Source organism: Microcaecilia unicolor, chromosome 1, assembly GCF_901765095.1.
Source record: "Microcaecilia unicolor chromosome 1, aMicUni1.1, whole genome shotgun sequence".
Lineage (NCBI taxonomy): Eukaryota > Metazoa > Chordata > Amphibia > Gymnophiona > Siphonopidae > Microcaecilia > Microcaecilia unicolor.
This window is the reverse complement of record NC_044031.1, coordinates 156265724-156292483: the sequence shown is the minus strand read 5'-3', so window position 1 is coordinate 156292483 and position 26760 is coordinate 156265724. Positions and strand designations below refer to the sequence as shown.

The 26760-nt window shown below is 44.8% G+C and overlaps 1 protein-coding gene across 1 annotated transcript in view; it reads right to left on the bottom strand.

The window, feature by feature from the left end:
* Positions 1 to 26760, bottom strand: part of LOC115470681 (histone deacetylase 9-like) — a 632873-nt gene that overhangs the window by 511666 nt on the left and 94447 nt on the right. The window contains exon 5 of the mRNA XM_030204118.1: positions 14692 to 14741. Coding sequence (XP_030059978.1) covers positions 14692 to 14741 — 50 coding nt within the window. The remainder of the gene's footprint in view (positions 1 to 14691; positions 14742 to 26760) is intronic.

The window sequence follows — 26760 nt, the reverse complement described above, 5'->3', positions numbered from 1 at the left end:
GTCATGCTGAAAAAAAAACGTATTAGGGTGCACTAAAGGCTATTTTTACCGCGGCTTAAAGGACCCTTAAGGAAACAATGTTCAAAAGATTTTCAGATCAATATTCAGCAGCTTATACCCTGTGAAATCCTATGCAGGATATGTACACAAGCACACACCATCTTTTCATTAAACCTAGTTATATACACCTATTTGGACCTGCAATTTTATAAGAGCTCTTTCCTTATGAAAATCAAGTGTTATATGGGAAAATGCTTTATATCTATGAATTATCACTTTTCTTTTACAAGAACATGCAAACTGGCTTGTAAATGCAAAGTGATTGACTCACTTGGACATTGCACTACTATCCTGCTTATTTTCAAAAGGAGAAAAACGGGAGATGGGCGTCCGTTTCCCATGGGCGGCCAAATCGGTATAATTGAAAGCCGATTTTGGTCATCTTCAACTGCACTCCATCGCGGGAACGAATAAAGTTGACGGGGGCGTGTCGGAGGCGTGGTTATCGGCCAAGCAGAGATGGGTGCGTTCGGCCTATAATAGAAAAAAAAAGGCGTTGTTAGAGAGAATTTAGGACATTTTTTTGGACCCTTTTTTCTCACGAACAGGTCCCAAAAAAGTGCCCTAAATGACTCCCCCAGTGGTCACTAACCCCCTCCCACCAAAAAAAACCCACTTGCAAAAACATTATTTCCCAACCTCTATGCCACCCTCAAATTCCATACCCACCTCCATGACAGCAGAATGTGTTCGATCCTCTCACAGCCTTTCCCTGGGTCAGATGTGGCTCTCGGGTGCACTGCAGGGTCACATCAGCATTGCATTGTGGTGGGAGTAGGGCATTGGGCTCCGTGATTTCACTAGCTTGTGTTGGTAGTTGGTAGGCTCTTCTCCCATGGTGCTTTTCCCTCTGCTTACTGGGTCAGAGTGTGCCCTGTTTTGTTTCCGGTAGTCCGCAAGGTAGTGGCCATTTTTGTAAGTCCATTTTAGATTCCTTTCGTGTGTTAGCCACGTTACAGAACTTAGTTCTTACCTTGAATGTTGCTGAAAGAGGGCATTGTACACCATTCTGCCAGCTCTGAGCTACTGCTAATCTTAGTACCAGGGAGACTCGCTGCCAGTGGGGCACAACCTCTGATCTGCAGTTAACTGTGAGTAAACGCGGTTATTGAAATAAAGGACGTTTTCAGCGAGATTAGTCTTACAGTGTGACCTGCTGTGCCAAGGTTATACAGCAGCAACAAGTCCTGTCCCTGGAGCACTTTTAGTGGGTAATGCAGTGCACTTCAGGCAGGTGGACCCAGGCCCATCCCTACCCCTACCTGTACCACTTGTGGTGGTAAATGGGAGCCCTCTAACCCCCCCCCCAAACCCACTGTACCCACATGTAGGTGCCCCCCTTCACCATTAAGTGCTATGGTAATGGTGTAGAGTTGTGGAGAGTGGGATTTGGGGGTCTCGGCACCCAAAGTAAAGGAACTATGCACATGGGAGGTAATTTAATGTTTTTCCTATTTTTTAAAAATGCCCCCTAGGGTGCCCGGTTGGTGTCCTGGCATGTGAGGGGGACCAGTGCACTATGAATCCTGGCCCCTCCCACAACCCAAAGCCTTGGATTTGGTCGTTTTTGAGCTGGGACGCTTCGGTTTCAATTATCGCTGAAAAACAAAAACGCCCAGCTCAAACAAATGCCCACATCTCAAAAACGCCCACATCCAATGCATTTGCCTGGCACAAACCGTATTTGCAAAACTAAAGATAAACGTCCATCTTTTTCGAAAATATGGTTCGGCCCACCCCTTCACGGACCCGTTCTCGGAGATGGACGTTCTTACACATGGGCGTTTGCGTTCGATTATGCCCCTCCACATATTCCAAAAGCCAGTACAAGCAACAAGAAGGGCTCACTCAGAAAGCATTCAGTGTTCAACACAACAGTTAAATTGCCCTATGATGCAAAGAGATATGACAGTGTCTCCTCTCATTTGATAAAAGAACACTGACTTCTTATCTTTTATAACATCCAGTTTAAAATCATTATTCTTACTCATCAGGTTTTGCATTCTGGTATCTCATTATTTCTTTTTAGTTTCCTTATCCCCTGTATCCCCATCGCACACTCTTCATTCTGCCCCATCAACACTTACAGTGGTGGAAATAAGTATTTGATCCCTTGCTGATTTTGTAAGTTTGCCCACTGACAAAGACATGAGCAGCCCATAATTGAAGGGTAGGTTATTGGTAACAGTGAGAGATAGCACATCACAAATTAAATCCGGAAAATCACATTGTGGAAAGTATATGAATTTATTTGCATTCTGCAGAGGGAAATAAGTATTTGATCCCCCACCAACCAGTAAGAGATCTGGCCCCTACAGACCAGGTAGATGCTCCAAATCAACTCGTTACCTGCATGACAGACAGCTGTCGGCAATGGTCACCTGTATGAAAGACACCTGTCCACAGACTCAGTGAATCAGTCAGACTCTAACCTCTACAAAATGGCCAAGAGCAAGGAGCTGTCTAAGGATGTCAGGGACAAGATCATACACCTGCACAAGGCTGGAATGGGCTACAAAACCATCAGTAAGACGCTGGGCGAGAAGGAGACAACTGTTGGTGCCATAGTAAGAAAATGGAAGAAGTACAAAATGACTGTCAATCGACAAAGATCTGGGGCTCCACGCAAAATCTCACCTCGTGGGGTATCCTTGATCATGAGGAAGGTTAGAAATCAGCCTACAACTACAAGGGGGGAACTTGTCAATGATCTCAAGGCAGCTGGGACCACTGTCACCACGAAAACCATTGGTAACACATTACGACATAACGGATTGCAATCCTGCAGTGCCCGCAAGGTCCCCCTGCTCCGGAAGGCACATGTGACGGCCCATCTGAAGTTTGCCAGTGAACACCTGGATGATGCCGAGAGTGATTGGGAGAAGGTGCTGTGGTCAGATGAGACAAAAATTGAGCTCTTTGGCATGAACTCAACTCGCCGTGTTTGGAGGAAGAGAAATGCTGCCTATGACCCAAAGAACACCGTCCCCACTGTCAAGCATGGAGGTGGAAATGTTATGTTTGGGGGTGTTTCTCTGCTAAGGGCACAGGACTACTTCACCGCATCAATGGGAGAATGGATGGGGCCATATACCGTACAATTCTGAGTGACAACCTCCTTCCCTCCGCCAGGGCCTTAAAAATGGGTCGTGGCTGGGTCTTCCAGCACGACAATGACCCAAAACATACAGCCAAGGCAACAAAGGAGTGGCTCAGGAAGAAGCACATTAGGGTCATGGAGTGGCCTAGCCAGTCACCAGACCTTAATCCCATTGAAAACTTATGGAGGGAGCTGAAGCTGCGAGTTGCCAAGCGACAGCCCAGAACTCTTAATGATTTAGAGATGATCTGCAAAGAGGAGTGGACCAAAATTCCTCCTGACATGTGTGCAAACCTCATCATCAACTACAGAAGACGTCTGACCGCTGTGCTTGCCAACAAGGGTTTTGCCACCAAGTATTAGGTCTTGTTTGCCAGAGGGATTAAATACTTATTTCCCTCTGCAGAATGCAAATAAATTCATATACTTTCCACAATGTGATTTTCCGGATTTAATTTGTGATGTGCTATCTCTCACTGTTACCAATAACCTACCCTTCAATTATGGGCTGCTCATGTCTTTGTCAGTGGGCAAACTTACAAAATCAGCAAGGGATCAAATACTTATTTCCACCACTGTATTGGTTGTTCCTTCTTTCTTGCAAAACCACTCGCATTCTGTTCATTCCCCTTGCTTTAGTGTAGCTGCACCCACATTAATGGAATTCTCTTCCTGGAGATCTCATAGTAAGTAACATAGTAAATGATGGCAGATAAAGACCTGTACAATCCATCTAGTCTGCCCAACAAGATAAACTCATTTTACATGGTACTTGTTACTTTATATGTATACCCGAGTTTGATTTATCCTTGCCTTTCTCAGGGCACAGACCGTAGACATCTGTCCAGTACTGTTCTCGTACTAAGTTCTGAAGCTAACATTGAAGCCCCTTAAAATTTACACTCCAGCCCATCCCTATCTATTCAGTCATGATCAGGACATAGACCGTAGAAGTCTGCCCAGCTCCCATTTTGTTTCCACAATTACCGGTGTCACCACCCAATCTCCGCTAAGATTCCATGGAACCATTCCTTGTAAACCGGATTTCTTTGTGTTTATCCCATACATGTTTGGATTCCAGTACCGTTTTCATCTCCACCATCTCCTGCGGGAGGGCATTCCACATATCCACCACCCTCTCCATAAAAAAATACTTCCTGACATTAGTCCTGAGTTTGCCCCCCTTCAACCTCAATTCATTTCCTCTAGTTCTACCGCCTTTCCGTCTCTGAAAAAGGTTCATTTGCGGATTAATACCGTTAAAATATTTGAACATCTGTATCATGTCACCCTGTTTCTGCTTTCCTCCAAGGTACAAATGTTCAGGTCAGCAAGTCTCTCCTCATACGACTTGCAATGCAAATCCCATACCATTTTTGTAGCTTTTCTTTGCACCGCTTTCAGTCTTTTTAATCTTTAACAAGATATGGCCTCCAAAACTGAACACAATATTCCAAGTGGGGCCTCACCAACGACTTGTAGAGGTGCATCAACACCTCCTTTCTTCTGCTGGTTATGCCCCTCTCTACGCAGCCTAGCATCCTTCTGGCCACGGCCGTTGCCTTGTCGCATTGTTTCTTCACCTTTAGATCCTCAGACACCAACACCCCAAGGTCTCTCTCCTGAGTCAAGCTTACTAATCTCTCCCCCTCCTATCCGGTATCTCTCTTTTGGGTTTCTGCACCCCAAGTGCATCACTCTACGCTTCTTGGCATTAAATCTTAACTATACTAGTTTACAGTTTCCACCAGTACACTCGTTTCTCTTGTTTGATTGAGTAAACAATATGTATTTTTTTTATTTTTTAATATGCAGTGCTCAGTATGTGTTTGAAGTGCAAATCTACCATATAACTGGTTCCAGCATGTTAGCACAACAAATCTATAACATCATTGCACCAAACCTGCCTCTCCAGCCATGATGTCAAAATATATTCACAGTCAGTTGTACTTTAGACTAACATCATTTTGATCGAATATGCCAAGATTTGATTACTTAGCATCTTTGTGGGTGGTTTGGGTCCAGTTCAGTGCTGTGTTTTGTGCTGCTGCTGGATGCCCGTGCATTTGTGCTCCAGTGTTTTAAAACCAAATTAAAGTCTTTTTCGTTCCCAAGGTCTAGATCAGACTGAAAGATTTATGCTATATAAGTCTTGTTTCACACAGAGTGTTGTTTTTCCTCTTTCCCTGCTTCTCTCTTTCTAATCTAACCAAGAGAAAAAAAATCTTGGCACTGGGAAAGCGCCATATTTTCTTTTGATAAAAGTCAAATTCTCTGCTCTTTGCAGGAGCATTCCCCCAGAGAGCACAGTATGAAACCAAAACGCATGTAAAATCATATCCTGTTTGCAAACATCATATCCCCTTTGCTTCTCTCAAATCTGGGCTTATAAAGCTCCACACAGCTTGAAAGCCCATTCCTCATCTAAACAAATGCCATAAGACCCTTTCTACTTTTACAGCCATGTCAAGAAATAATATTGACTGCCAATAGCAATGTGATTGGAGTTGCCTCCTCTGAGCCATAATAGCAGCAAAGAGTCTGTTATCAATTTCTTGAAGAGCGTCCAGGGGATTGTGGGTCAGTTCAGTGCCAAGTTATAAATGACAACTGGAAAGCCACAGAAGCTTTTGAAGCTGGGGGCTGATGACGACATTATCATAAAAGGCTGGTCCTCCTTTGTTTTGTGGCAGGGGGCAAAAAGGGAAGGAGTTGTGAGAAGGAAGGGATGCCTATCAAGTGAAGAAAAAAAAATAAGGCTGAGAAATGATTTCAAAGTTTCTTCACACAGTAAGGTTGGAGAAATAGGAAAGGGTTCACTATTTTTAGGGTCAGGCCCTGTGAAATTGAAACTGTTCTGCATTAGGATTTATTTTCTGCATCCCTTAATTATCACTGTCTGAAGAGAGCCACTAAGCTTGGAGAACTTGCAAAGCCTATCAGTGTGCGGTATGCGTAGGATATGTAATTTTGATGCAAATGGTTCCAAAACATACATGAACTGAATAGCAAAGTTCACATGCACCTGCCAGCTGATCCTGGCTAGCAGGGTGCAGAATCTATTCTTTTGGTACCAGTGAACCTTTGCTGCTGTACTATACATATTGGCTACTTATTTGTATAATCTACTGACAGGATGAGTCACTTCTGAGGAAAAGGAGTGTGAATAACAGAGGCTACAATAAAGGAATTACAGCACATTATTCATTTAGGGGCTCTTTCACCAAGCCGTGCTAAAGAGTGGCTGGCACTGTTGTTAGTGCATGGATTTTCCGTATGCTATGGATCCTTTTAGTGCAGCGGTAAAATGGCCCATTGCCATATATTTCTTTAATGGCCATTTGCTAATTTCTACTACTACTACTACTACTTAGCATTTCTATAGCGCTGTCAGGGTTACGCAGCGCTGTACAAGTTTAACATGGGGAAGGACCGTCCCTGCTCAAAAGAGCTTACAATCTAAAGGTTACAAACTATGTAGTCAGTGTAGGTATCAAGAGTGGGGAAGGTGGTTATGCGCCAAAAGCAAGGGAGAAGAGATGGGTTTTGAGTAAGGACTTGAAGATGGGCAGGGAGGGCGCATGACGTATGGGCTCGGGAAGGCTGTTCCAGGCATATGGTGATGCGAGGCAGAATGGGCGGAGTCTGGAGTTAGCGATGGTGGAGAAGGGTACAGATAGGAGTGATTTGTCCTGAGAGCGGAGGTTACGGGTGGGAACATACGGGGAGAGGAGGGTAGAGAGGTAATGGGGGGGCTGCAGATTGAGTGCATTTGAAGGTTAAAAGGAGAAGCTTGAACTGTATATGGTAGCGGATCGGGAGCCAGTGGAGTGACTTGAGGAGAGGGGTGATATGAGAGTATTGGTTCACGCGGTAGATAATACGTGCAGCAGAATTTTGGACAGATTGAAGGGGGGATAGATGGTTAAGCGGGAGGCCAGTGAGAAGAAGGTTGCAATAGTCAAGACGAGAGGTGACGAGCGAGTGGACGAGGGTTCGGGTGGTCTGTTCAGAGAGGAATGGGCGAATTTTGCTAATATTATAGAGGAAGAAGCGACAGGTCTTAGCTGTCTGCTGGATATGGGCAGAGAAGGAGAGGGAGGAGTCGAAGATGACTCCGAGATTGCGGGCTGAAGCGATGGGGAGGATGAGGGCGTTGTCAACAGAGACGGAAAGTGAGGGAAGAGGAGAAGAGGGTTTGGGTGGAAAGACAAGGAGCTCAGTCTTTGCCATGTTCAGTTTCAGATGCCGGTTGGACATCCAGGCAGCGATGTCTGAAAGGCAGGCCGAACCTTTGGCCTGGGTTTCGACCGTGATGTCAGGAGTGGAGAGATAAAGCTGGGTGTCATCAGCATAGAGATGGTACTGGAAACCATGTGATGAGATCAGCGAGCCCAGGGAAGAGGTGTAGATCGAGAAAAGAAGCGGTCCAAGGACAGAACCTTGAGGAACCCAAACAGAGAGCGGGATGGGGGTGGAAGAAGAGCCATTAGAATATACTCTGAAGGTGCGATGGGAAAGATACGAAGAGAACCAGGAGAGGACGGAGCCCTGGAACCCGTATGAGGACAGTGTGTCAAGAAGTAAATTATGATTGACGGTGTCAAAGGCGGCAGATAGGTCGAGGAGGATGAGGATGGAATAGTGACCTTTGGATTTGGCGAGGAACAAGTCATTACAGACTTTAGAGAGTGCTGTTTCTGTCGAGTGCAGTGGGTGAAAGCCGGATTGGAGGGGATCGAGGACGACCTGCGAGGAGAGGAAATCAAGGCAGCGGCTGTGGACAGTGCGTTCAAGTAATTTGGAGAGGAAGGGTAGAAGAGAGATGGGGCGGTAGTTGGAGGGACAGGTGGGGTCAAGTGATGGTTTTTTGAGAAGTGGTGTGACTACAGCGTGCTTGAAGGTGTCAGGGACAGTAGCAGTGGAGAGAGAGAGGTTGAGGATGTGACAGATTGAGGGGTTGACTGTAGGAGAGATGTTGTTAAGCAGATTGGTGGGAATGGGATCAGAGGAACAGGTGGTGCACTTAGAGGAAGAGAGAAGGCGAGCAGTTTCTTCTTCGGTGATTTCAGGGAAGGAGGAGAAGGAGGAGGAGGCCAGGCTAGGTTGGTTGGGGGAGTGGGTTAAGAAGTCACAGGGAGGAGAAGGCTTGGAAGTGAATTCAAGGTTTATCTTCTGCACCTTATCGCGGAAGTAGTCAGCTAGTGTTTGAGGAGAGAGTGAGGGGGGGGGGGAGCAGAGGGCACTTTAAGTAGGGAGTTGAGGGTGGCGAAGAGGCGACGAGGGCTGGAGCCGAGAGAATTAGTTAATTGAGAATAGTATTCCTGTTTGGCAAGGAATAGGGAGGACTGTAAGGAGGATAGCATGAATTTGTAATGGGTGAAGTCTGACAGGGTGCGAGATTTCCTCCAGAGTCGTTCCCAATTAGGGTTGCCATTACCATGGGAACCATTACACTCACACCTATTTTGTTAATGATAAGGGATCTGACATTAACCCTACAGTAATTGGATATAACATAAAAATGTGCTTGTGCTACCCACTTAGCGCAAGACATGCCTACTCTCCGCCCATAGTCACGCCTCCCGCAATGAAAATTAAAAAATATTTTTCAGCTTGGGATTAGCACATGCTGATGGGCACACTACTGTGGGACACCTCATTGCTTCTTGCAGCAGTGCTTTTTGCTGCATGGTAGGCATGTATTAGTGCCTACCACACCTTAGTAAATGTGTCCCTCAATGCACTATTCACATCAGTTAGAAATGGACTCAACATAGTCTTAAATGCATTTGCAGAGAAAGTTAAATGAAGACTTTGCTATTGATAGACTAAGGGGTCCTTTTACTAAGGTGCGCTGAAAAATGGCCTGCAGTAGTGTTTTGGGCGCGCACGTTATTATTTTTCAGCGCACCTACAAAAAATGCCTTTAAAAAAATTATTTGGCTGAAAATGGACTTGCGACAAAATGAAAATTGCTGCATGTCCATTTTGGGTCTGAGACCTTACCGCCAGCCGTTGACCTAGTGGTAAAGTCTCATGCAGTAACCGGGTGGAAATGACCTATGCGCATCAAATGCCACTTGGCGCGTGTCCGATACGCACATCCGTAATTTTTCAGACACGCATATCGGACGTGCACCAAAAATAAAATTACCGCAAGAGCCACATGGTAGCCTCGGCTTAGTAAAAGGGCCCCTGAAACCTCAAAAAGAATAAAGGAAAAGCAGAAGAAAATTTGAGGGAGTAGACCTGGAATTAGCCCATTAATCCAAATGCAATTCAAAATGTGCTTTGCCTAACAGGATTCTGGGACTAATGTAAAGTTGTCAGAAATGCATATGATGAAATTTTTTGTATACTTTCATTTTCCAGTTTATTTGCCCAATTCTTCCTTTCATTCAGGATTCAGGAAAGTCCATAGCACAGAAACCTTACTGCTGGTTTTTACCTCCTATGTGAAATCATAATTATCGCTAGGCAAGCAAACAATATTACTACAATTTGACATCTCTGCTGCCTTTGATGCAGTAGATCATGATCGTCTACTAGAAAGGTTGAGAGAGATTGGGCTGTTAGGATCAATGTTTAACTGGTTCCATGATTTCTTGGTGAACAGAAGCTATTGTGTCCGTAAGAACAATGAGATGTCACCATTTTGGAAACCATCTTGTGGCGTGCCACAGGGCTTCCCTCTCTCACTGCTCCTTTTTAATGTATTTATGATGTTTCTTGGGAACAGTGGAGGGGCATAATCGAACGGGGACAACCATCTCTAAGGGCGCCCATCTATAAAGACGTCCCAGCGAAGGGGTGGGGGAACCCGTATTAGCGAAACAAGATGGGCATCCATCTTTCGTTTTGAAAATACGGTTGGGGTTGCCCAAATCTCAACATTTAGGTCGACCTTAGAGATGGTCGACCTAAACGTTGAGATGGTCGACCTTAGAGATGGTCGTCCCCGGTTTTCGGCGATAATCGAAACCGAGGACGCCCATCTCAAAAACGACCAAATCCAAGCCCTTTGGTCATGGGAGGAGCCAGAATTCATAGTGCACTGATCCCCCTGACATGCCAGGACACCAACTGGGCAACCTAGTGGGCACTGCAGTGGACTTCACAAATTGCTCCCAGGTGCATAGCTCCCTTACCTTGGGTGCTGAGCTCCCACCCCCCCAAAACCCACTCCCCACAACTGTACACCACTACCATAGCCCTAAGGGGTGAATGGGGCACCTACATGTGGTTACAGTGGGTTTGGGGTGGGTTTTGGAGGGCTCACATTTACTACCACAAGTGTAACAGTTGGGGGGATGGGCCTGGGTCCGCCTGGCTGAATTGCACTGCACCCACTAAAACTGCTCCAGGGACCTGCATACTGCTGTCATGGAGCTGGGTATGACATTTCAGGCTGGCATAGAGGCTGGCAAAAAAAAAGCGTTTTTTTAGGGTGGGAGGGGGTTGGTGACCACTGGGGGAATAAGGAGAGGTCATCCCTGATTCTCTCCGGTGGTCATCTCGTCAGTTCGGGCACCTTTTCACAGCTTGGTCGCAAGAAAAAAATGGACCAAGTAAAGTCGGCCAAGTGCTCGTCAGGGACACCCTTCTTTTTTCCATTATCAGCTGTGGACGCCCATCTCCTAATCACGCCCAAGTCCCGCCTTTGTTACGGTGCTAACGTCAAAGGCCCTTAAAATTTACACTCCAGCCCATCCCTATCTATTCAGTCACGATCAGGGCGTAGACCGTAGAAATCTGCCCAGAACCGGTTTTGCTTCTCAACTACTGGCGTCACCACCCAATCTCCGCTAAGATTCCATGGATCCATTCCTTCTAATCAGGATTGCTTTGTGTTTATCCCACGCATGTCTGAATTACATCACCATTTTCATCTCCAACACCTCCTTGATATTACTCCTGAGTCTGCCCCCATTCAACCTTAATTCATGTCCTCTAGTTCTATTAACTTCCCGTCTCCAGAAAAGGTTTGTTTGCGGATTAATACTTTTCAAATATTTGAACGTCTATATCATGTCACCTCTGTTTCTCCTTTCCTCCAAAGTATACATGTTCAGGTCGGCAAGTCTCACCTTGTATGTTTTGCAGTGTAAATCCCATACCATTTTCGTAGCTTTTCTTTGCACCGCTTCCAGTCTTTTTACATCTTTAACAAGATATGGCCTCCAAAACTGAACACAATAAGCCACGTGGGGCCTCACCAATGACTTGTAGAGGTGCATCAACACCTCCTTTCTTCTGCTGGTTATACCCCTCTCTATGCAGCCTAACGTTCTTCTGGCCAGGGCCTTCGCCTTGTCACATTGTTTCTTCACCTTCAGATCCTTGGACACCAACACCCCAAGGTCTCTCTCCTGAGTCGAGCTTACTAATCTCTCCCCTCCTATCTGGTATCTCTCTCCGTGGAACGATGTTTTATCCAAATGTTCTTTAGACCTCATGCTGCTCACAGTCGATAAATTGAATAGACTTATTAAGGAACAACAAGAGGAACTGCTAGCTGCACAGACATCTCTAAAATCCCTATTATCAACACAGGAATTTCAACAACAATCCCAACAGCATGAGAATCAAATGAAAAAATATGCACAAGAGATTCGGGCTCAAAAAGTGGCCAAGTTTAAGCGAGACGAAATGGACTATACTAAGGGATATGTTTTCCCATGGATGGACATGGGAAGAAATAAAAGACGACCTAGAAGAAATAAAAAAAGTAGCATTTAACACCTCTAGCGGGTCATCGAGTGAAGATAATGGATCCTCAGGTCCAGATGAGGTAGCATCGACAGAAAAGGTTGTCTCATAGCAACCTTTTTTACCTTCCAATCATCTGCCCGAGCAAGTTACTTCCAAGCAACTCAGAGCCAGACACCAACAGACCAACAGACAGTAGTCTTCAATTTATCATCTAAACAGCTCACGTGTGCCCAACAACAAGTATTAAGTTTGGGTTTGTCCTTTGTACCTACTCACCGATACGACTCATATCAGACCAGGAAACATCTACATCGTTTTTTCAGATTCTTAAGACTGCGACTTTATTTTGATGATCCTCAACATAATGAAGAACTACAGAGTGGTGTGATACATCCTTTATGAGTAAACATTGATTACCCTCCATATGGGTGCTTCCAGGACCCCCGGACTATACAATAGAGACATTTTCTCAACTTGTATTGAGAGATGTAGCAGCTTTGGAAAAGGTTAGACATACTCCTATAGATAATCTTACAAAAATACAATGGCAAGCTTTAGTGGACCTCCAGCAGGACCCCTCAGTAGTAATATTGAGAGCTGACAAGGGGGGGGGGGGTGCAGTAGTGGTACAGGACATGGAGCAGTACATACAGGAAGCCTGGCGTCAACTTTCAGACACTCAATATTATAGATCCTTATCCACCAATCCGACCACGCGCTTTCAACTAGAATTACGTACGTTACTCCTACCAGCTAATCACCCACCGCCCCCCCCCCCCCCCCTTGGTACGCCACTGCGTGGTTGAAGTGATGGGAACGGTAAATGAGTTTGACTACTGTAGATTGCATAAATTGTAAATATTTAATAGAATAAAGAGGGAGTCTGGCGTAGAGGGAGTGCAATAATCAATACAAGAGATGACTAATGCAGAATGAGCGAGCAGATAAAGTGGGGGAAGGGACAGTGCAGACATGGTGGAGGGCAAAGAAAGCAGAGTGCATAACAGAATCAATATAGGGTTTGATAGTTAGGCCAGAAATAAGGATTATACCTAGGTTCCAAACAGATATACTGAAGTTAATGGGTTTGTTATCAAGCAGAGAAGAAAGCAGAGGGGGAAAGGGAAAGGTAAAGGTAATGGCTTCACATTTAGAGAGATTAAGAAAAAGGTCATTATCCAAAAGTTGTTTACCACCAAAAGTTGTGACAAATCTTATTCTGTTCTTCATTTTAATTTGAATTTCTCCACCACCACGTGGTTTACATTACAACTGTATTAAATATTGCCATGCAGCAGAAACTCTTTTTAACTTCAACACAGGCCTTCCTGCACTCACAAATTGCACTCTACCTCTTCCACGAGTTTCCATGGTGACAGGAAGCCCATACTTGGGAGGACACAGTGTACCACAGGGCCTGCAAGTCTGTAAGTGCAGGAAAGCATGTGCTGAAGGAAGAGTTGTGGTTGCTCAACAATGTTTAATACATCTGTGCTAGGTCTAGATTTAGGCATGGCAACTGCAGCAATGGTCTATCAAAAATTACCTATTGCTAAATCCAGGACTGAAAATTACATCTTATTTATACCAAAAAATGGATTTGCCAAGACAGTCAGAGGAATAGGGAAACAAGATAGTACTGCAAATATAAGACAGGTAGAGGTGAAAGAAAGAAAACATTTTATGTTTGTTCTTTTTCAAGAATCAGTGTTACAATGTACTGACATCATCATAAATACACAACATCATCATAAATATACACTGCTTTCTTAGGGTCCTATGTACTAATCCATGAAAATGTTTGTAGGTTAGTACATATTTCTATGACAATTAGCTAGGAGATACAAACAGACTCTTGGGGGCCCTTTTACAAAGGCACGCTGAAAATGACTTGCGGTAGTGCAGATACATGTTTAGGGCGTGCACAGAATCATTTTTCAGCGCACCTTTAAAAAATGCCTTTTTAAAATTTTTGCAGAAAATGGACGTGCGGCAAACTTTCTTAATCATGTATTTTAAAGCTATGGTACTCCATGCTCCATCTAACAAGTGATCTACCTATATTTTGTTTTTGTAAGATAGGTATAGAAGAGATTTAGGGGTCCTTTTACTAAGTTAGTGCACCAAAAAATGTCCTGCATTGTATTGGATGCACGAAGGTCCATATTTCAGTGTACCTGAAAAAGAGGCCTTTTTTTGGCCAAAAATGGATGTGCGGCAAAATAAAAATTAACACGTGTCCATTTTGGGCCTGAGACCTTACCGCCGCCCATTGACTTAGTGGTAAAGTCTCACACATTAACTGGGTGGTAATTGTTAGCGCGCATACAATGCCAATTACTGCCCAGTTAGTGCCGTGCGCTAGATAAAAAATGAAATTACCACCCTGGCCACATGGTAGCCAGGCGGTAGTTCAAAATTGATGCATGTAGGATGCATGTATGCACCTACACAGCGTAGTAAAAGGGCCCCTTAGGATTCTGGCGATGGTGGCAATTTTATGGTGTCAAATAGCAAGAATTTATGAATTGCTATCTTCTCTCTTTCTTAATCTTGGATCACACTAATGGTAGCAGTTTTTCTTGGACTGTGAGTGAGCAATGGCACTGCAAGAGCCCAATTGCTCCATTATTATCTTTCCCAGCTGTTTCATGCAATGAGGTCTACATTTGGGACATGAAGATGAAATGCACAAATATTAATAAAATGATATAAAGAATAGTTGGCGTTTGAAAAAATTGTATACTGTAAAAACATAAGTAAATCAATGGTTTTACTTCTTTCACCAAAAATTTGAATAAACCAGCCATACTCACCCCAAGCCCTCCACAAGGTAATAGGGAAAAGAGTTTTTCTGATGAATTGCCTATACAAAAGTATAAAATAAGCATACATTGGAAATTGGAAAGGAATCCTTCATTTTCTAAGATTTGCACTACAAATTGGCAAGAAAACTTTTTAACATCCATAGATTTTTTTTTTTGAGGGGGGGAGATTATAAAGATCTAAATAATATAGTACTGTGCACATCCAGAAGTGCTACAGAAAGATAAATAGTAGTAGTTATTAGCTTAATATAATTCTCGTTAGGAGTTTTCCATTGATACACTCCATGATCTTTAAGGAGACATATCACGCTGACATGAATCCACGTTTTGCCATAGACTGTGTCAAGGTCCGTGTCCAAACAAGTTCTCCTAATGAAAATTAAATTAAGCTAAGTACTTTTTATACACATGTGTTCAGGAAATTGGTCACAATAATATAAATGAACTATAATTAAGAAAAGCACCATCATAGTGCTGTCTGGGTGGGGTTGGCTATGCAGTTATGCAATATTCAGTGCCAGTGCCCCCATAGCTAACCAGGCAAGTAGAAACAGTTCAATAGCAGTCCTAATTTTGCTTGGTTAGTTAGGCAGGTAGAACCCTCCATATTGATTGTACCTTCATAACTTCCAGTTATCACTGCTGACCCTAATATTTAATGCCAGTGCCTGAGCATTGCTCATTAGTGAATATCCAGGTCTAACATAACTGGCAGTGGTCATCATTTATTTAATTTATTGGGATTATTAACCGTCTATATGAAGAGATTCACCCAAGGCAGTGTACAGCAGGTACAGTTTAATATAAAACTTACAATTTTGTTAACAGTATAACAATAGTAAAATAACCAAGAATAAACATAAATACAATAAACAGTGGCGTACCTAGGGTTGTTGACACCCGGGGCCAGTCATTTTTTAACACCCCCCCCCCCCCCAAATTCAATACTAGGCATACCGAGAATACAAAACATTCAGGACCTATAGAGCGATTCTACCATAAGCAGTAATTTCTATGAGTCACACAAGGAAAAGGAAAGCATCTTAAACACTACAGTGAGCACTAGAACATCAATTCACCTATTGTAAAACGAAACCAGACAGAATAATACAGATCGTCGATCCTGCACAGTCAATGCCAACTGAAAGCCATGTCTTTTTCACAAACACAGGTACACCCTAATCCACTATAGAATAAGTAGTAATATTTAAACTTTCTATTTAGACAAAAATTAAACTGAACCCCCAAGATGCCAGACTCTGCATACAATGCAACACCACAGAAACAGAAAACATCCCCTAGTACTGTGCAAAATATAAAGACAGCAGATGTAAATTTGAAAAAACAAATACCAATCACCACTTTACAAATTAACAAATAGAAATAAAACAAATAATATCATTTTATTGGACTAATACATTTAGCTTTCAGAGGCCAAAATCTCCTTCCTCAGGTCAATACAGTATAGTGCTGTTACATTATCCTATCCTGACCTGAGGAAGGGGGTTTTGTTATCTGAAAGTCAAAATGTATTAAAATTAGTCCAATAAAAAGATTACCTTATTTACATGTTCTATTTATAAACATTTATTAACACAGCTACAATACTATATCCTAAAGCAAAATAATTAAAATATATATTTACAGTTTGTTGTCTCTGGTTTCTGCTTTCCTCATCTTCTTTTCACTGTCTTCCTTCCATCCAGCATCTGTCTTCGCTCTCTCTCTCTGCCATCCAGTGTCTGCCCTCTCTAATGTCCCTTCCATCCAGTGTCGGCCCTCTCTCTCTCTGCCCCTTCCATCCACTGTCTGCCCTCTCACTCCCTTCCATCCACATCTGCCCTCTATTTCTGCCCCTTCCATCCATCATCTGTCCTAGTCTGCCATCTCTCTCTTCCCCTTCCATCAACATCTGCCCTCTCTCTCCCCCTTCCACCCACATCTGCCCTCTATCTCTGCCCCTTCCATCCACCATTTACCCCAGTCTGCCCTCTTTCTCGCTCCCCCTTCCACCCACCATCTGCCCTTTCTCTCTGCCCCTTCAATCCGTCTGCCCTCCCTCTCCCATCCATCCAAGGTCTGTCCCCTCTCTCTATGCTCCCTCTTTTCAGCCCCCATCTCCCACCTGCCCCCCTTTTCAGCCCCACTATCCCACCAGTCCCCAGCCCTTTTCTCCCATCAGTCCCGAGCTTCAACCCCAGCCAGTTCTCCCTGTCCCCTTTAAAGCCCCCAGTTTCAGCCCCTGCCCCGTTTCAGCCCCCAGTTCCAGTACTAGCCCCCTTATCCAAAATACCCTCCTTTTCAGCCCCCAGTTCGAGCCCCCTTCATCCACCACATGCCTTGCATCCCCCCTTTTCAGCCCCAGACCCATTCTCCCACCAGCCCCAGGCATGGACCCATTTTCCCTCCTGCCCCCTTGTCAGACCCCAGACCCCTTCTCCCATCTGAGCACTCCCCTCCCCAATCCCCTTGTCCCCTCTAAGCACCCCCACCCTCCCCAATCCCCTTCTCTCCTATGACCACCCCCACCCTCCCCAATCCCCTTCTTCCCTCTGAGCACCCTCACCCTCCCCAATCCCCTTCTCCCCTCTGAGCTCCCCCTTCCTCCCCAATCCCCTTCTCCCCTCTGAGCTCCCCCACCCTCCCCAATCCCCTTCTCCCCTATGACCACCCCCCACCCTCCCCAATCCCCTTCTCCCCTATGACCACCCCCACCCTTCCCAATCCCCTTCTTCCCTCTGAGCACCCTCACCCTCCCCAATCTCCTTCTCCCATCTGAGCCCCCCTCTCCCATCTGAGCCCCCCCCTCCATCGAGAGCCCTGAGCCCTCTTCACCCTAAAGCCACCACCCTGCTTTTTTTTTTTTATCCGTGCAGCGATGCAGGCAGCGCCTCGCGTCTGCCCTGCATGAACTGAAAAGATAAAAACACTTCACTGGCGTCGGGCCTTCCCTCACTTGTTGTACTGCCCTCGAGGAAATAGGAAGTTACCACAAAAGAGGGCGGGACACCAAGCGAGGGAAAGCCCGACGCCAGCGAAGCAATTTTCTCTTTTCAGTTCATGCAGGGCAGACGCGAGGCGCTGCCTGCATCGGCGATCGCTGCACAGATTTTTTTAAAAAAGCTGTCGGCTCTCGCGGAACACTCCCCACCCACTGACACCCGGGGCGGACCACCCCCACCGCCCCCCCCCCCCCCTTGGTACGCCACTGACAATAAATGAGGTAAACTTGAAAACAATAAATTGAAACCTAATAATAGAACTACCATGAAACAGTACCTAAAATATACACAGTTAACAGCACTGGAATTCAAATACCAGAGATATAATACAATGTTAGCGTAATTCTAATGATACACCTAATGAGCATGCATTAGAACATTTAACTAACTTAGATATGATGTTAAAGATTTTCTACAATACGCTTACCACTTACAGCTTGCACTCACTGCTGCCAGCTAAATATTGACCTGATGGTGTTTATATAGAATCACCATTTGCATTTTAGAGCTGCATAAACCAGAGTTTAGATGTGCATATTGCACACACTTCTAAATCCCAATTTTATAAAACCAGCAGTCACATGTCAAAAACTCAAAGATGTGCACATGGCAAGAGGACATGATCTGGGTATATTTTTGGGGACCAGGATGGGGCAAGAAGATACTTGTGCATTGTGGATGTCCTGCCCCATATATGATGGGTCGGCACGTGGACGACCATGACACATGGACGTCCATGACATGCATGGACTGTCATCACGCATGTGGGGCCTTATTTGGATGAGTATGTGTTCACACGTGCGGAGCCTTCCTTATAGAGATCATTAAGTGTACGAACCTCTTCATATATACACAATAAAATATGTATGTTCCTTATAAGTCTCGGAGGCCATTTTGAAGAGCAATCCGGCAGCGGGGGAGGGTTAGCGCCGGCAGCGGGCAGGCAAGACTGATGATCTTTTCTGCTTACCCCGAAGAATTCGCTGTACAACCTGGGTGGCTGGAGGGGGGCAGGGGAGAGAGGAGAGTTGCTGGACATGGGTGGCTGGATGGGGGCAGGGGAGAGAGGAGGGTCGCTGGACATGGGTGGCTGGAGGGGGGGCAGGGGGAGAGGAGGGTTGCTGGATATGGGTGGCTGGAGGGGATTTCAATGCAGGGTGCCCGGCTGGGTGGCGGATGGAGGGGGAGCGGCAGCGACCTGGGGGGGTGGAGGGGTGACCTCGGGGGGGTGGAGGGGTCAGTGGCGGCGACCTTGGGGGGCGTGGTGGCAAGGGCAGCAGGGGCGGGGCCTCGTGCTGCTATAGTGCAGTTGGTCAGTGCTGTATGTGATGTCAGCCTGATCTACAGAGCCTAGCAGACCAACTCCGAAGAAAGCCATGGACACAGGCAGCAAGACACATAGAACGTTGGAGGTGAGAATTATTATATAGGATAGCATCAGTCCCAATACAGATCTCTGCAGCACTCCACTATTCACCCTCGTCCTTTGAGAAAAATGGCCATTTAACCCTACCCTCCGATTTCTGTCCAGTAACCAATTCCTAATCCAAAGAAGGACATTGCCTCCTATCCCATGACTTTTTAATGTTCTCAAAAGTCTCTCATGAGGATTTTCATCAAGAGCTTTCTGAAAATCCAGATATACTACATCAACCAGATCACCTTTATCAAAATATCAAAATCTTCGAGCTCATCTCAAGGTTAATGCAGTACTATGATAGTCATTACACAATAACAGGTGGAGTAGACAAAAAGGTAGTTTTCTTATCACACCTTCTATCTTTGTTGTCTACAGAGCCCTCAACTATATATGCAGAAATAACAAGGATTTACAGATATAAAATAACCAGGTGCGTTGGATAATAAATTAGCATTATTTGTAGATGGAGTTTTATTATACTCTATATTTGTGATCTGGTTCCATTTTTAAAGGATCCACTGGAGATGGTTATGGAATTTGTGAAACTTTCACACTGTAAAATTGGCAAAGATGAAACTGGCATACTTCATATTAATGTGAACCCAATTTTCCTTTAGATGGTGAAGAAATGTAATAATATATTTAGGGGTACACCTCCACTCTCCCAGGGTACAGTAATTCCCACTTTTTTCATAAAATTAAAATTATGTTTTCAAATCTGTCATATTACCACATTTTGTGGTTTTGGCATAGTAACCATAAAAATGACCATTTCTGCTTGTATATTTTTTGTGTTTCTAATGCTGCCAATTCATATTGTAAATACATTATTTCTCAAATTAAATAGAGCAATAACAATCTTTGGAGAGGAAGGAAACCAAGAATATCTAGAAGGGATCTTGTAACTGAAGAAAGCGGGGAATGCACTCTTCCTGATTTTAATTATTATTGGGTGTATCTCCGGAATAGTGTATTCTACTGGAACAGAGATAACCAAGATAAGAACAGTAGTATGACGGAAAAATAGATGGTCAAGACAAAGATTTGACTCTGATCCTCTAGGGCTTTAAAACAAAAAATTAGGAAGGCATTTCAAGTAGCACATCACAAACTTTTCTGGACTTAAAGATGCAGAGTGATCTAATGATAGACAAAGTGAGGCAACTTATCTGTCTTACAGTGGGGGAAATAAGTATTTGATCCCTTGCTGATTTTGTAAGTTTGCCCACTGACAAAGACATGAGCAGCCCATAATTGAAGGGTAGGTTATTGGTAACAGTGAGAGACAGCACATCACAAATTAAATCCGGAAAATCACATTGTGGAAAGTATATGAATTTATTTGCATTCTGCAGAGGGAAATAAGTATTTAATCCCTCTGGCAAACAAGACCTAATACTTGGTGGCAAAACCCTTGTTGGCAAGCACAGCGGTCAGACGTCTTCTGTAGTTGATGATGAGGTTTGCACACATGTCAGGAGGAATTTTGGTCCACTCCTCTTTGCAGATCATCTCTAAATCATTAAGAGTTCTGGGCTGTCGCTTGGCAACTCGCAGCTTCAGCTCCCTCCATAAGTTTTCAATGGGATTAAGGTCTGGTGACTGGCTAGGCCACTCCATGACCCTAATGTGCTTCTTCCTGAGCCACTCCTTTGTTGCCTTGGCTGTATGTTTTGGGTCATTGTCGTGCTGGAAGACCCAGCCACGACCCATTTTAAGGCCCTGGCGGAGGGAAGGAGGTTGTCACTCAGAATTGTACGGTACATGGCCCCATCCATTCTCCCATTGATGCGGTGAAGTAGTCCTGTGCCCTTAGCAGAGAAACACCCCCAAAACATAACATTTCCACCTCCATGCTTGACAGTGGGGACGGTGTTCTTTGGGTCATAGGCAGCATTTCTCTTCCTCCAAACACGGCGAGTTGAGTTCATGCCAAAGAGCTCAATTTTTGTCTCATCTGACCACAGCACCTTCTCCCAATCACTCTCGGCATCATCCAGGTGTTCACTGGCAAACTTCAGACGGGCCGTCACATGTGCCTTCCGAAGCAGGGGGACCTTGCGGGCACTGCAGGATTGCAATCCGTTATGTCGTAATGTGTTACCAATGGTTTTCGTGGTGACAGTGGTCCCAGCTGCCTTGAGATCATTGACAAGTTCCCCCCTTGTAGTTGTAGGCTGATTTCTAACCTTCCTCATGATCAAGGATACCCCACGAGGTGAGATTTTGCGTGGAGCCCCAGATCTTTGTCGATTGACAGTCATTTTGTACTTCTTCCATTTCTTACTATGGCACCAACAGTTGTCTCCTTCTCGCCCAGCGTCTTACTGATGGTTTTGTAGCCCATTCCAGCCTTGTGCAGGTGTATGATCTTGTCCCTGACATCCTTAGACAGCTCCTTGCTCTTGGCCATTTTGTAGAGGTTAGAGTCTGACTGATTCACTGAGTCTGTGGACAGGTGTCTTTCATACAGGTGACCATTGCCGACAGCTGTCTGTCATGCAGGTAACGAGTTGATTTGGAGCATCTACCTGGTCTGTAGGGGCCAGATCTCTTACTGGTTGGTGGGGGATCAAATACTTATTTCCCTCTGCAGAATGCAAATAAATTCATATACTTTCCACAATGTGATTTTCCGGATTTAATTTGTGATGTGCTATCTCTCACTGTTACCAATAACCTACCCTTCAATTATGGGCTGCTCATGTCTTTGTCAGTGGGCAAACTTACAAAATCAGCAAGGGATCAAATACTTATTTCCCCCACTGTATATCCCTTTGAGGATTTTAAAACAAAATATAGCTTGTTTTATATTCCTATTTAAATATTTATTCAGCTAAACCCTATCTGACAGCTATTGAGCCCATGGTGGTCAACAAATTTTAAATGTACTGGCCATCACAACTGAATCTAATCTTTGTATTCAATGTTAGGCCTACTCTGAGTATCGACATTGAATATTCATGTCAGAGGCAGTCATTGGAAGTTATCTGGATCTCAGATGATATTCAGGCTGGTACCTGGATAACTGGCTGGAAAAAGTTAGGCTATCCTTTCTGCAGTCCAGTCTTTATCCAGGCACCTGAAGGGTTAGCAGACTGACAATCACCATTAACCAGGTAAGACCCAGCTTCACCTTAACTCTACCCCCAAATCATCCTGGAACTAACCCTCATTCTATAATCTTCCATGCACATTTTGACACTTAGCACATAAAATTGTGCATGCAGGTTATAGAATAGTCACACAATACAGAAAGCTTCCTCACAGTAGGCCTATAATAACAAAAGAATAGATCTTTACTACCTCAGTTTCTTGGGGTAATGTCTCCAAATGAGTTAATTTTGTACATACCATTAAAAAAATTAACCTCATTCCTAACTTACCTCAGTATCTCAGATTCACTGCTAATGCTCACTGTTGCAAAGCAATCCTCCTTCTGGAATTCATAACATAGTAGCATAGTAGATGATGACAGATAAAGACCTGCACGGTCCATCCAGTCTGCCCAGCATGATAAACTCATAACATAAGGTATGATGTTATACTACATATGTATACTTGATCTTAACTTGTTCTTCCCATTATCAGGGCACAGATTGTAGAAGTCAGCCTAACATTGGCCTTTTTCTTCAGCTACTAAGCTGAATCTGTTCAGCTATAATCAGGGCACAGACCGTATAAGTCTGCCCAGCACTGATTTTGCTTTCTGATTACTGATGTTGCCATCTAATCACAGCAAAGCTTGTTTGGTTCCACGCCTTCTATACAGGTTCCATGGAAAACAAAAATGAAAATGTTATATTGCCCTTGTATTGCTCTATGGTGCAACCACACCTCGAATATTGTGTTCAACTCTGGTCGCAGCATCTAAAAAAAGATGTGGATGGACATAATAGATAGGGGCACCCAAGTTTTCCTGAGGGTGTCCTCGCAGGACGTCCCTGCGAAGGGGCGGGGAAACCCATATTATCGAAACAAGATGGGCAGCCATCTTTCGTTTCAATAATACGGTCAGGGATGCCCAAATCTCAACATTTAGGTCCACCTTAGAGATGGTCATCCCTAGAGATGGTCATCCCTGATTTTCAGCAATAATGGAAACCGAGGATGCCCATCTCAGAAATGACCAAATCCAAGCCATTTGGTCATGGGAGGAACCAGTATTTGTAGGGCACTGGTCCCCCTGACATGCCAGGACACCAACCGGGCATGTATTACCGAGCTTCATGACAGCAGTATGCAGGTCCCTGGAGCAGTTTTTAGTGGGTGCAGTGCACTTCAGACAGGCGGACCCAGGCCCATCCCCCCTACCTGTTACACTTGTGGTGGTAAATGGGAGCCCTCCAAAACCCACCACAAACCCACTTTACCCATATCTAGATGCCCCCCTTAATCCCTAAGGGCTATGGTAGTGGTGTACAGTTGTGGGGAGTGGGTTTTGGGGTCTCAGCACACAAGGTAAGGGAGCTATACACCTGGGAGCAATTTTTGACGTCCACTGCAGTGCCCCCTAGGGTGCCCGGTTGGTGTCCTGGCATGTGAGAGGGACCAGTACACTAGGAATGCTGGTTCCTCCCACGACCAAATGGCTTGAATTTGGTAGTTTTTGAGATGGCCATCCTCGGTTTCCATTATCAGCGAAAATCGAGGTTGCCCATCTCTAAGGTTGGCGATCTCAACATTTAGGTCGACCTAAAAGGTGAGATTTGGGCATCCCCAATTGTATTATCGAAACAAAAGATGGCTGCCCATCTTGTTTCGATAATACGGGATGCCCCGCCCCTTTGCCGGGACGTCCTTAGAGATTGGCAATCTTATAGATGTGCGCCCAGTTTGATTATGCCCCTCCACGTTACTATCCTGCTTATAATCAAAAGAGAAAAACGCCTATATTGCGACCCAAATTGGGAGATGGGCGTCTTTCTCCCGTGGGCACCCAAATCGGTATAATCGAAAGCCGATTTTGGGTGTTTCCAACTGCAATCCATCGCGGAAAAGGGTAAAGTTGACGGGGGCGTGTCGGAGGCGTGGTGAAGGTGGAACTGGGGCGTGGTTATCGGCCGAGGAGAGATGGAAGTCTTTAGCTGATAACACTCGTCTACAAAAAAACCCCTTTTTTTTTGTAACAAGAACAAAACATACATTTTCTGGAAGATAATTCTTCCCTGAATCCAGATCTCATTTCAGAATTTCTGTATCAGCCTCAGTTTTCATGTGATAATGGTTTTTGTAAATGCTTGTGTCGGCGTATGTAGCTATTATATGTATCTGGCAAAATGACACGCTTCTGCTACAAGAGTTCCAAAAAAAACTGTGTCAGTTCACAAAGAAATCAAAGATATAAGCAACATAAGAGTAAAAGACCAGTAAAAGATCATTACAAAAGACCATGTCACCTTCCTTGGAGAAATATTCAGAAAAAATAGCATGTCGGTCACGAAAAACACTCACTTTCGTATCGCAAGAAAGAAGATTTCATCCTTTTAAGCTCGAACCTAAAAGCTCAGCCTGTTGCTTCGACAAATTTAAATCACGAACAAGATTGTTGAGCTCCCCTTGTGTCAAAAAGTGGGGCACTTTGATTCACAGAGGTCCTCAAATGATGGGTCGGTATGCATATCCCCTTCTCTGTCTTCTGCATGTTCGTCACTGTATTCATCTTCACTCACTATCAAATTCTCAGGAGGCACTGGTACTGGCAATTCTTCACTGTGGCATACAGGTCTTATAGCAGATGGTAAGTTAGGATATTGCACAGTTTTCCTTGTTTTCGAGGTGATTCCTGCTATTTTTGTCAGACAAAAATAACAGTCTGTTGTGTGATCCGTTGGTTCCCTCCAAATCATAGGAACAGCAAAGGGCATGCGACCTCTTCCTTTTAACCAGCCTGTCAGGACTGTAACACACATCAAACAGCAAATGTGGGGAGCCCATTTGCGGTCCTGTTCACCAACCTTACACCCAAAATATAGTTTGTAGCACTTTTTTACAAGAGGATTAAGTTTTCGTTTTTGCGATTTCAGAGTAAACGCTCCACAGATATAACAAAAATAATCTGGGCTATTTGCAAAGGTACGAGGCATTTCTTCTGAAATGACATAAAACACAAACCTTCACAAATGTAGAACTACAAGCAGTCTCTTCCAACAGCAATTGTTGACTGAACTCTCAATGCTGAGATACAGGTGGCAACTGACGCAACAGAACGTGTTTGAACATGTTCGAGCATGACTCATGGGCAATGTTGCCAAACCTCCCTTATTTCCTGGTGGTGGCTTTCTAAACTAAGGGTTTTGTATTGTAATTCCTAGTATATTTCAATTGTTTTTCCAACAATTACAACTGCTGAATTAAATTAATCCACAGCAGCAGGGCCGCCGAGAAACTTGGCCGGGCCCGAGACAAGGCCCCCTCGCCCCCGCCACAGCCCCGGCCCTCGAGGTCGCCGCTCCCCTCCCCCCTCCGGGGTCGCTGCTGCTGCTGCTGCTCCCCCGAGGGCGGGATACAGGGAGGGAATGAGACCCGAAGGGAGGAGTTCCGCCTCACAGGGAGGTGAGAGGGAGAGTCGCATCGTGCGATGATTTAAATACAGGGGGCCGGCCCGGTGGCAGATGGTCAGAGGGCGGGTGGGACTGGCACCGGGCCCCCTTTGAAGGCCCGGGCCCTGGGGATTTTGTCCCCCCACCCCCCCCCCCCTCTCGGCTGCCCTGTACAGCAGGGTACCAAAATGCAGCATTTTCAAGGATTTTTATAAAAAGGGTAGCGTGTCACAAGAAAACTGAGCCCGATAGGCAAAAACTAATTTCATTTTTGAATTCAGCACCCATGACTTTGCTAAGAACACCATTCACATTCTTTGTAACAAAAATGCCGTTTACCAGTGTAATCGAAAAAAAAAGGCGTTTTTACCGCGATTTTGGGTCACTTTTTTTGGACCCTTTTTTTTCACGAACAGGTCCCAAAAAAGTGCCCCAACTGACCAGATGACCACTGGAGGGAATCGGGGATGACCTCCCTTGACTCCCCCAGTGGTTACTAACCCCCTCCCACCAAAAAAAAACCCACTTTAAAAACTTTTTTCCCGGCCTCTATGCCAGCCTCAAATGCCGTACCCACCTCCATGACAGTAGAATGTGTTCTATCCTGTGACAGCCTTTCTCTGGTTCTGATGTGGCTCTCGGGTGAGTGTGACACCTTTTCTGTTATGCGCACTGCAGAGTCACATCAGCAATGCATTGTGGTGGGTGTAGGTTATTGGACTCCGTGATTCCACTAGCTTGTGGCAAATGCTCACGATGTTGGTAGTTGGTAGGCTCTACTCCCATGGTGCTTTTCCCCCTGCTTACTGGGTCAGAGTGTGCCCTGTTTTGTTTCCGGTAGTCCATGAGGTAGTGGCCATTATTGTAAGCCAGTTTTAGATCCCTTTCACGTATTAGCCACGTTACAGAACTTAGTTCTTACCTTGAATGTGGCTGAAAGAGGGCATTGTACAGCATTCTGCCAGCTCTGACCTACTGCTAATCTCAGTACCAGAGAGACTCGTTGCCAGTGGGGCACAACCTCTGATCTGCAGTTAACTGTGAGTAAGCGTGCTTATTCCAATAAAGGATGTTTTCGGAGAGATTAGTCTTC